The following is a 12514-nucleotide window of genomic DNA, read 5'->3' on the forward strand; positions in this document are numbered from 1 at the left end:
TAAAGTGGCAGGACTATGTTCTTATCACTGGAATCTATGCCCCTTTTTGATGCAACCCATTATCTTATTGGCCTTGGCAGCAGCTGCCTGACACTGGTTTTTGCAGCTTAGTTTCTCAACTCAGGAGATGAAATTGCTGAAACGGCATTATTAGTGGGCGTGCGTGTTCAGCAAGGTGCCAGAGGCGGCAAAACTCTGTATTTATGGATTAACTTGCCATTTACAAGGGCGGTTGTTGCCTCTTCCTGCTTGAATAGAAGTTTTGCTGCAGTCAGTAAGGCCCTTTTGACCTTGGATGCAATGAGTGATGGAACTGCATAGCACCCGCACTGAATCCTGACCCATTCATTTCAATGGGTCTTTGTACATGAGTGTTTTATTTATTTTTTTCATGCATCAGTTCTGCATTGCAGCCCTGGCCCCATAGAAGTGAATGGGGCTTCAGTGAAAAAACGCATTGCATCCACAAGTAAGTGCGGCTGTGATGCGTATTTTCACTGATGGTTGCTAAGAGATGTTGTTTGTAAAACTTCTGTTTTTTTATCATGCGCGTGAAAAACGCTTTAAAACGCATTACACCCGTGCGGAAAATCTGAACGCAATAGCAGACAAAACTGACTGAACTTGCTTGCAAATTTGTGCGGGTTTCACTGAACGCATCCGGAGCCAATCCGTCACGATCGTGTGAAAGAGGCTTAAAGGTATATTTATGTTAAATACGCCTCCTTGAGATCAGATTCAGCAGTGAGAACAGTTTCTTGTGTACCAGCTGCTCTGGAAATGACAATTAAGAAAACAATATCTCATTAAGTATCAAGGCAGTTGTCTTAGTCATGCATTAAAAAAAGGCCTGCAATTACTGAAGTAAGCAGGGAAATGGCTAGTTCTCAGGGCTCACTTTCTCAGTCTGTACGGGGAAAACTGTTTGGGGTTTTTTTTTTTTGCCAGCATGTTATATTTTTGATTACGGTATATTCTGTTCTACTTATTACAAAATCTGCATTCAAAATCATGGTAAAAAGAAATTTAAAATGCTTTCTAAAAAATCATGGTGGTTGTATTTTTCAGACCAGCCTGATCCGAACAGACATTGGACTTGGAAGTTCGGGGCAGCTTCCAACCTCAGGAAAACCCGGAAGCCCTTATTTTCCATTTTCTGCATCAGGTTCTCGTCGACGGCCCTTACAGGACACCCCGGCCATAGGTAATTGGTGACAAGTTTATTTTTATTTTTTAAAGTGCCCCAGAAGTTATGAATGTTCCTTTCCTCGCCCTCCCTGCTTTGTGTATACTCACACGTTTTATATGCATTTTGTGCAGGGATTATAAATGTGATCAGTCGAGGAAATATATGAAATAGAAGAATCTGTTGTGGGAATACACGTGCTAACAGCTTCCTTTTTGGCTTTTATTTTTTGCTAAGCCATTTTTAATGGCCTGTCTGTACAAATTTGGCACTATGGTAAGCTGAGTGGGTGCACGTGTAATGGTGCTTATAATTTGCAGCGTTCATGAAAATTATCAAGGGCATCTGAGTTGAGCCACTGCCAGAGTTGCTTATGCGTTAGGATCCATTCCCATGCATTTGTCTTTTTTGTGCCGTAACTGAGATAAAATGTGAAGTCACTGAAATGTTCATGTTAAGCCACCTATTGATTTTTGTTAGCGCATCCTTCGGACTTGGCATTCACTCGCCCGAGGGCTGACCCCCTGGTAAGTATTAGTCGGACAAGGTGGATTTTTCTGGCCCGGTCCTATTATTCCCTCTAGAGATAAGTGGCGCCAGAGCTTTATAACATCAATTCATCTCAGCAGTTCCACTGAATTATCTTCTGTCTAGCTTTGATAAAAAAAAAAAATGTAAAGCTTCATTAATGAGAAGACACAGAGGATGCTACTCCAGATCAATGCGAAAAGATGGGGAAAGCGTTTGTAAAAAGGGACACACAGATGTAAATATCTTGCCGCTCGATGTCTGATTTTAGTTTTCTGTTGAAATATATAATGTCCTTTTTAAACCCTTTAATCATTATTTTCTGTGGGCACTCTCAGATCATGCAGGTTAGGGTTTAGCCGCAGTTTTAAATTGCCACATAAACAGAAGAGCCGGCCAATACGGTCCAATAAAACCAGAGATTAAGTTACTGACCTTGATTTGAAAAAAGCTTTAGGGATAATACTTGTGATGTCATTCATATTAATACGGTCTATACAAAGCATATTATGTAACTGTTTTAGACTCAGAAGTGAGTCACTTGCTGTTTCTATATGTTACCATTAAAGAAAAATGGCTAACACATGAAAATACTCCAATGTATAATTGCTATCTAAAGTTCTTTAAACAGAAGAATGATGGAGTAGAACAGTTGTGTACCCGATAAAGTAATAGTGTATCCCTTAATAAGTTGCACTTTGTGGTATATCTCTGAAGCGGTTATTTCTTCTTCCTCGAAATACCGCTGAATGGGCTACCTAGTGTCCGTGATGCATGGCACTTGTATATCTAGCTTTCTTCAAGGCTTCCACATATAGTACAAGAAGGACTGCTGCAAAATGATCCGAAAAGCAGACATTTGGTACTGTATACTGGAGCCTCTTTCACAAGCAAGTTTTCCATCCCGATGCGATGTGTTGAGCAAACGCTTAGCGTCTGGACTGACTCCTAACCCATTTGTTTCAATTAGGATGTGCACATCACCATTGTTCGCCAGGCCACATCTTTGCGTTCAGGACAAATCTCAACATATTGTGCATTTTTCACGCAGCTCCATAGAAGTGAAAGGCGCTGGCGTGAGAAACCGAAGGCATCCAGATGCAATGCTTTCACTGATGGTTGCTAGGAAATGTAGATTGTCGTTCTTCAGTTTTTCTTCCCGCACGTGAAAAATGCTTACAATCCGTACGGAAAAGATGGTAACACTGGAACGCACTTGCAGAAAAAAACTGATTTAACGTTCGTGCAAAACCATCCTTTTTGTTCCTGAACAGATCCTGTCAAAATCTGTGTTCCTCGTCTGAAATAAGCCTAAGGCCTCATGCACATGATCGTTGTTTTGGTCTGCATCCGAGCCGCATTTTTTTGGGGGCTCGGATGCAGACCCATTCCGTTCCAGGGCCCTGCTCAAAAAAATAAAAATACAACTTGTCCTATTCTTGTCCATTTTGCAGACAAGAATAGACATTTCTATAATGGGTGCCCATTCTGTTTTGCAAATTGCGTAACTCACACGGGCAGCATCTGTGTTTTGCGGATCACAAAACACAGCACAGTCGTGTGCATGAGGCCTTAGACTCTGCTTCCTACTGTTCCACCACCGGAATTAGGCCACAGATGTGAACTCAAGCAGTCCCCTCATACGCTATACTAGGCATGCTCAACCTGCGGCCCTTTAGCTGTTGCAAAACTACAACTCCAAGCATGCCTGAACAGCCTACAGCTATCAGCCTACAGCAGCGCATTGTGGGAGTTGTAGTTTTACAACAGCTGGAGGGCCGCAGGTTGAGCATGCCTGCGCTATACCAATTACAGTACCTCCAAAAGTTTGGCGTTTAAATTTATACTCTTAGGCCTCCTTCCTACAGTCAGTATTTGGTCAGTATTTTTGCATCAGTATTTGTAAGCGATAACCAGGAGCGGCTCCAAAACACAGAAGAGGCACAAATATTTCTATGATAGCTTTTCTCTGTAGGTTCCACTTCTGGGTTTGGCTTACAAATACTGACCAAATACTGATGCAAAATAGTGACCGTGTGAAACAGGCCTTATGCATAGGATTTTCCTTCCATATAGACAAACCCTTTCCTGTTCTATTAAACAGACCTTAAATGACTGTAAGGTTCTGTGATAAGTCCTGTTCAGTACAATGGAGGGGAATCCAGTTGCTACAGCTGCGTTAGGAGTGTAATACTGCAACTACCAAGAGGGAGAGATGAGCAAAATATTGGAGTAACTGTGATTTGTTTTTGTTTTTTATGATCAGATTTTGGTACAAAGTTATATTGGTTTTATTTATTTTCTATGTGCAGATCCTGTACAAACTAAGAAGATAAGGAAGGTCCCCCCTGGTTTGCCTTCATCCGTAAGTAGTGTTTGTAATGTTCATGTTGTTGATGGGTTGTACCAATCATTATATGAACATGTTTTCTTCTGTGACCGTAAACCGTCTTGATCAGTTTAGAGCTTCATTAGGTCTAAACCCATATTTGATGTTTAGTCTTTAGATTCACAGCAATGATTTGTAGCACCGTCATATGCTCCTGTCCCCTTGTCCCTGTCATTTGAATTCCTCTCGTGGGAGGAGAACAGGGCCAGAAGCTGTCAAAGAAGATCTCCTGTACAGGTCTTTTGATGTTTAATTAGTCATTATGTTGCTGAGCAGGAGGACAGACAGAGATTAATAGCCAAGAATCTTCAAAATTTACATTTGTAATAATCCCAATGGAGCTGAAGACATTAAGATTCGGAGGACACGTACTGCTCAGCCTGCCTCAGTAGGACTGGGGTTATTAATATGCATAAATCACCAAGTCAGATGTTCAGTGTGAAACCCTGGTGGATTTTAAAGCTTTCATTAAGCCTTTCCTAACTTCAGCCTAGCATCAGGAAGGCTTTCAAGCAACTAGTTTGTTGATCCCTCTTTGCTTGAAAATATATCCTTAGAGAATAAAGGGCTTTGATGAGAAAGGTTGCAAGGGTTTTGGTTGGGGAAAGAAAGCATTAATGGCTGTGATAATCTATTGCTATAGGGGTGTTTTGTGGAATTAAATATGCTTTATTCTTTAAAGGAGGAAAATTGTTTGTAAATGAATCTGCATTTAAAAATCCACGTGTAAAATCCCGGCTCATTGAAAGAAGTTTTACGCACTCTCTCTCTCTTTGGCTTTTCCTCCCTCCCTCCCTCCCTCCCTTTAAGAACAAATGTGAGGGGAGGGGGAGAGAGATTTGCTGCCTTGCGGGGCACATCTCTTTGTTGTGTAAATGGATGGAGGGCTTTTATTTGGCAGTACTTAACACTTGGGCGCAGGTGCAATTGGATGAGTCATAACTCAGAGCAGTTTTGTTTCAATTGCTCATCCTCTGTAGTCTTCACCGCCGCAGCGCAGGGCGCATACACTGATCAGGGAGCGCTGATATGGCTCAGCTCTTAAGTTTTAATATTGGCCGAGTACCCCGCTGAAAAATATTCCCAAAAAACCTGGTTTGTCACCTTGCTTGCAGATGGAGCTGATACGGCTTGCTCAGCCCAGGGCAGCTGTGCTGTGAACCTGCCGTCTACCTGGAAGCCAGGGCTGCAGCTGCAGGCACTCTGAAAAGCTTTTGCTTGCCTAAGCACTTGGGCCCCACTAGAGGCTGAATAGCTGCTTGATAAACAAAATGAACACAATGCTTCAAATCATTTTCCCGAGGCCAGGAATATATTTTTTTTTCCCTCCCAGCAGCTAAAAATAGTTTAGCAATTTACATTTTAACAGTTGTGTCTAATTCAGGGTAGACTGTACTCTGAGCCAGATGATTTCTGCTAGATTAACAAAAAAAAAATGGATTAGGAATGACAGAGCGACCAAAACCTAGCTCATAGCCCAGTTCTCATCTCTTTTCTGATGACGCTACTGTTTACCACGTAAATAAGTCATTATTTTTAGTAGACCCATCTCGTTGCTCGGCATTCATTTTACATTGCAGCGTTTGGTTCGGTTTCTCAGTTGCTTTTTGTAATTTGTAACATTAAGGCCTCATGCACACAGCCGTGTTCCGCGGCTGAGAGCGGACCGTGGAACACGGCCGTGTGCATGAGACCTAAAGGGAACCTGTCACCTGGATTTTGTGTATAGAGCTGAGGACATGGGCTGCTAGACGGCCACTAGCACATCCGCAATATCCAGTCCCCATAGCTCTGTGTGCTTTTATTATGTAAAAAAAAAACTATTTTATAGATGAGTCCTGTCAGAGATGAGTCCAGCGTTCTCTGACTCTGAGCCCAGCACCGCCCACTGTGAAGGAGCCCAGCACCGCTCCGCATCCTCCGAATCTCCTCTTTGCTGCCCAACATCACAAAGCTAGAGCACCGTAATCTCGCGATGCATGAGCTAGCGCATGCGCAGTTTGTTCCCTGAGGCTGATGCCAGCACAGGGAAGGAACACTATGCCGACACTGCGCATGTGCTAGCTTGCGCATCGTGAGATTATGTGACGTTGTGGAAATGTTAGTAGCTATATGCATCAGCCTCAGGGAACGAACTGCACATGTGCTAGCTCACACATCGCAAGATTACGGTGCTCTAGCTTTGTGATGTTGGGGAGCAAAGAGGAGATTCGGAAGATGCGGGGCGGTGCTGGGCTCAGTCGGAGAACGCTGGACTCATCTCTGACAGGACTCCTCTATAAAATATATATATATATATATTTTTTTTTTACATAATAAAAGCACACAGAGCTATGGGGACTGGATATTGCGGATGTGCTAGCGGCCATCTAGCAGCCGATGTCCTTAGCTCTATACCTAAAATCCAGATGACAGGTTCCCTTTTAAGGCAAGGAGGTCTTTCCAACAGGAGATGCTGTTCTACCAAATCCTCAGGCTGCACAGGGATCGCACTGATTTGATCAAGAGATTATTTTGGGATTTGGTAAACAATAGTCTAATAATAATGCATTGGGGCTGATTAAGACCTATTCCAGTTCACAGGATAAGGGTATAAATGTTTGATCAGTGGAGGTCTGACTGCTGGGTCCCCCACTGATCACGAAAATCCCGTGTCCCCTGTATGAATGCAGTTGAGCATAGAGAAAGAATAACGTGATGGTGCTCATGGTCAATCGCTGCTCCATTCATACAGGGGACACTTGACCCCACCAATCTGACACCTCCCCTATCCTGTACTCTTGGTGTAGCCCCTTCGAGTACTGGTGAATATAGTTGCTGAGATTGTTTTCAACATCATATGTATTTCATTATTAAATTCCACAGTGCCTGAGAAATAATGCCGGGGGCTGAATATAGCTATTGTAATGAGACCACCTGGTTTAGAGCTGTATAGGGGGCTCAAGGTCCTGTGAGTTGCTAAACATGGGGTAAGGTAAATTAGCTGGCCTCAACTATAGACCATACAAAACATTATAACACCTTCTTCTGCCATTGCCTTTTTACTCAGGAACTTCGGGGTCTTCCCTTGACCCCTCTTTGAAGAAATACAGGCTCAGTATACCACCATTCTAAGAAGGTATTGATAAGCTGCTGGTTGCATAGACACTATAATAGCTGTGGTTCACCTGATTGAAATTCAGTGTTTTTTTTTATTGATCTGATGCTCCATTCCACAGTTCTGATACTTTCTTAATGTGCAATTTAGACATTTGGTGCAATGAGAGGGAGTCTCCATTGCACTTGTTGCTCCCAAGCTCCACTCCTTTCCGTGACCAGACCTTTTCTTCTTTGCCACTGTCTGGCCCTGTCAATCAAAGCAGCAAAGAGGGTGGGGGCTGGGAACAGAAATGAATGGAGCTTGGGTGCAACAAAAGCAAGGGGTGACACCCTCATTGCACCAAAGACCAAATTTGCATATTAATAACAAGTATTCGAACGGGGCCTCAGATCAAGAGAAGAAAGTGTTTCAATCAGATGAAGTACGGTTATGTGTCAATGCAAACAGTTTGAGGAGGAGGTTGCTGGGGACAGATTCTCTTTAAAGTAGCGTGATAAAATACAAGCCATTTTAATGAGACCATGATTAGTCAGTATTTAGATGATGCCACCCTTAAAACATAATCTTTAAACTTTGTGTCTTTTTTTTTTCTCTTTAATACGCTCATTGAGAACCTTTTTAAGCTACTTTCGCACTTGCTTATTTGCCTGATCTGACAGGGATCAGCAAAAACGTTTCCGTTTCTGATAATACAACCAGCTGCATCCGTTATGAACGGATCCTTTTGTATTATCTTTAACATACCCAAGAAACCGTTTTCTATTGTGTCAGAGAAAACGCATCTGGCACCATTGACTTGCATTGTGTGTCATGCCGGAACCCGTTTTGCTCCGCAACCCATGCCGGACAGAAAACCGCAGCTTGCAGCGGTTTTCTCTCCAGTGAGGGAACGCAACCAAACGGAACGGAATGTATTCTGGAGCATTCCATTCTGTTCAGTTCTGTCCGCATTTGACAATGAATGGGGACAAAATGGACGTTTTTCTCTGGTATTGAGATCCTCTGCCCGGATCTCAATACCGGAACAGTTAACGCAAGTGTGAAAGTAACCTTATGTGAGTAAACGAGTTTCATTTGCTTTTGACATTGTATAGGTTTGAATCGCCTGTTTTTTGTAATTTTTTTTTTTGCCTCTGCATCATCTTTTTGAGTGTCTGGATAATAGCTCCACCTGCAGGCTAATTATAAAAACTGCATATGAGCAGCAGCCTAGGGACTTGTTCTGTGCAGTTCTCTTACGTTGCCTTGTTTGAGTTTAATGAGAAGTAGCTAAATGCCCTGCGTGTGGGTAAAGAAACAGCCATAGCAGACATGAGCTTCCCAGCAGGGCGCCATGCATTCTTCTAGCAGTTTAGCAGCAGCTCGGGGCGTTCACATACAATACTGGAGAACTGTGTTAAATGCGCACACAACTCCCACCTTTTACTCGTGGGCTTCAGTGGGCTATCTCCAGCCTAGCGTATCCTCGTGCCCTCTGGAATGGTAGAAGGCTGCCACTATTCAGGAAGGCTATTCCATTTACATGGATTTAACCTATCTGCTTTTTGGTGACCCTATATTTCTGTATACCTCTGTCCAGTACAAATATGTATGGTATTTTAGGTCTTGACTGTGCCACATTACAACGCCGTTTCTCTGGTCTTCCTGTGAGGTCCGTGCGTTCAATGTGTTTACAGAGAGATCATTATACAAGCCGTATTGGTTAATCGTGGTCCTGATAGAGTCTAAATATTTACTGGTGTGAATTACGGTCCTCAGCCGGGCTTTATATCCAGAAATATTTACCATAAGAAAGGCATTTCCTTCCACTTGTAAAGTGATTCTTGGAATCAAGTGCCCTCTTTCTCAACAGGGCAGTGATGGGTTTAGGTATGGGTGCACGCTGGACTGATGTTGCTTGATTTCTGGAACTCTTATCCACTTGGTGTTTTCCTAAATGTGTTTAGGACAGACCAAAAGTTCTACTTAAGATCTGTGGGGGTCCAGCAGAGACCGAACCCCTGTCCCCTATTACACTTGACATTGTCGCTCAGAATATAGATTTTAACACACACTACGAGTCCGCAGGCCGCGGCAATACTACCGCAGGATTATATGAGTAATTTAGTCTTTCAGAGTGCTTGAGGTTTTGCGGTGGAGTAAAGTGGGATGAAATTTAATACTCTTTACTGACAGCTTACATCACAATTGATTTTCGTTGCTGTTCTAAAGAGTAAGCGCTTATGTACACTAACGTATTTTCTTTCCGTGACCGTTTAGGTTTTTTTGCGGACCATATACGGAGCCATTCACTTCAATGGGTTCCCCCCAAAAAATGGAAGCTCCTCCGTGTGCATTCAGTTTGTCCGTATTTCTATTCCTATCCCGCCAAAAAATAGAACATGTCCTATTATTGTCTGCATACAGACAAGGATAGTACTGTTCTAATAGGAGCCAACTGTTCAGTTCCGCAAAATACAGAATGGACACGGACGTCACCCGTATTTTTTGAGGACCGCAAAATACATACGGTCGTGTGCATGAGCCCTAATTCAAATCGCACTTGATGTCTACGGATGTTAACCCTTTCTCCCTGCATGGATGCCGTGTATAGTTGTGAGTTAAAGGGGTAAACTGTATTTATAAACCAGCCTAAAACAGTAAGATAACAATGTTGGGCTACTTTCACACTTGCGTTCGGGTTTCCGCTTGTGAGTTCCGTTTGAAGGCTCTCACAAGCGGCCCCGAACGGATCCGTACTGCCCCAATGCATTCTGAGTGGATGCGGATCCGCTCAGAATGCATCAGTCTGGCACCGTTTGGCCGCCGCTCCGCTCAGCAGGTGGACACCCTAACGCTGCTTGCAGCTTTCGGGTGTCCGCCTGGCCGTGCGGAGCCAAACGGATCCGTCCAGACTTACAATTTCAAACGGATCCGTCCCCCATTGACTTTCAATGTAAAGTCTGGACGGATCCGTCTGACTAATTTTCTGAATTTTTTTCTGAAATATAATGCAGATGGATCCGTTCTGAACGGATCCCATCGTCTGCATTATAGGAGCGGATCCGTCTGTGCAGATACCAGACGGATCCGCTCCGAACGCAAGTGTGAAAGTAGCCTTAGAAAATGCTGATCTTACTGTTTTGGCACCATTTCAGATGCCCAGCTCAGGTAACCTGTAGCATAGTGATGTCCTCTTAAGGCTGACATTTGATCGCACTGGCATATACTCGGTTATGTTCTCATATCCATGCACACATGTGAATACCCGTGTTAGAAGTGTTGGTTTTAATTTAAGTCGGCCTCCATTTCTGAACCACCGGTTGTACACCGCCCACATGGGAACACTAGTGAGTTAACACGCGCAGCCTTCCATCTGTAATTAGAGGAGGCTCCCTGTGCGTCAGACCATGTAATCTGTTTGTGTTCAGTGAAACCGTTTGTTTAGCTGCCCAGTGCTGGCTTGTGAATGGAAACAATTTGGGCTAGGCAGTGCAGGTCAGTTCACTGCTACTTTGCTGACGACATAGTATCTGAAATAAAGTTTAAAAAGTCAACTTGCTCTACAGCTGACTTAATATGTCAGAGGGAGTAGGCAGATTAACCCTTCTAGGAGGAATTATTGGTACTGCGTGAGGAAGGAAAGATTTTAGTTTTTTTTCTAAAGTAGATTTTTCTGTCATCAACAAGGTTAAACAAAAAAAAAAATTAAGCAAAATGCAGAAAACATGAAATTTGTCATTTAAAAAAGAAACTTTTAATTTAGTGAACCTGTTATCTTCAATTCTTCATATTGATTCTTAACTCACACGTTTTTGTCCATTAATAAAACTGTACAAAGACTTTTGTTTCTTTCTATACAAGATACTGCAACTGTTCTGAACGGGTCGTGCTTTAGAGATGTTTGTACTCCATCTTGTATCCTTTTTTATTTCATTTAGGCCCCTTTCACACGGGCGAGAATTCCGTGCGGGTGCAATGCGTGAGGTGAACGCATTGCACCCGCACTGAATCCGGACCCATTCACTTCAATGGGGCTGTTTAGAGGAGCGGTGATTTTCACGCATCACTTGTGCATTGAAAATCGCAGCATGCCCTATAGTCTGCATTTTTCACGCAACGCATGCCCTATAGCAGGGCTCTAGATAGCAACCAAAATGGTCGCCAATGCGACTTAGAATTTACAGCTCTGCAATATACAGCGGTGAGGCACAGGAGATGATCGTTCTCTGCCCCGCCACTGATGTTCTTCTCGGCAGCGAAGTGGAGAAGGAGTCTCTCTCCCCTGTGCTGCAGCCGCCACCGCCAATAAGAAGAGAGACGGGAGGAGGAGGGGAGGGGCTGTGGCCATTGCGCCACCAATGAAGATAACTGACCTGTTAATACAAATACAGGAGGCGAGTTCCAGAATCAAATAGCCGACACCTGACCTCTATGACGGGGAGCTGCGATCTGCTGCAGTTAACCCCTCAGGTACCGCACCTGCAGTGCACCCCCCCAACACCCCAGTGCAGTGCCAATGAGGGATAAAAAATTAACTCCCCTCCTCCAATTGATCGCGTAGCTGCCGGTCTCCTGTTCTTTCTTCAGGACCTGTCAAAGGACCTGTGGTGATGTCACTGAGCTCATCACATGGTCCATTACCATGGTGATGGATCATGTGATGGACCATGTGATGAGCGCAGTGATGTCACCACAGGTCCTTTTCCTCACAGATGAAGACAGAAGAGAAGCCGGGCTGCGCGAACAAGTGGATTAGGGCGAGTTAAATTATTATTTTTTAACCCCTCCAGCCCTATTTTACTAAGCATTCTTTTTTAAGAATGCAATTATTTTCCCTTATAACCATGTTATAAGGGAAAATAATTACATCTACACAACACCGAACCCAAACCTGAACTTCAGTGAAGAAGTTCGGGTCTGGGTACCACGGTCAGTTTTTGTTATCACGCCCGTGCAAAACACATTGCACCCGCGCTATAAAAACTGAACAAAGGAACACAATCGCAGTCAAAACTGACTGCAATTGCGTACCTACCCGCGCGGGTTTGCCGCAATGCACCCGGGACCCACCATCCGGAGCCAAAACGTGACACCCGTGTCAAAGAGGCCTAAGGCTACTTTCACACTTGCGGCAGTGTGATCTGGCGGGCAGTTCTGTCGTCTGAACTGCCTGTCGGATTAGCCAATCTGGATGTGACTGAAAGCTTTTTTTAGGCGGATCCATCTCACAAATGCATTGCAAGAACAAATCCGTCTCTCCACTTGTCATGCGGACAGACGATCTTTTTACACATTTTTAAAGACTGATCCGGCATTCCGGTATTTTTAA

At 43.7% G+C, this 12514-nt stretch overlaps 1 protein-coding gene across 7 annotated transcripts in view; it reads left to right on the top strand.

The window, feature by feature from the left end:
* The window catches only part of TCF12 (transcription factor 12), a 160647-nt gene that overhangs the window by 108620 nt on the left and 39513 nt on the right, over positions 1 to 12514 (top strand). For all 7 annotated transcript variants that reach the window (XM_044279686.1, XM_044279687.1, XM_044279690.1 and 4 more), the window contains 2 exons: positions 1069 to 1204; positions 4027 to 4079. In XM_044279686.1, the coding sequence (XP_044135621.1) occupies positions 1069 to 1204; positions 4027 to 4079 (189 nt within the window). The remainder of the gene's footprint in view (positions 1 to 1068; positions 1205 to 4026; positions 4080 to 12514) is intronic.

This window comes from Bufo gargarizans, chromosome 2, assembly GCF_014858855.1.
Source record: "Bufo gargarizans isolate SCDJY-AF-19 chromosome 2, ASM1485885v1, whole genome shotgun sequence".
NCBI lineage: Eukaryota > Metazoa > Chordata > Amphibia > Anura > Bufonidae > Bufo > Bufo gargarizans.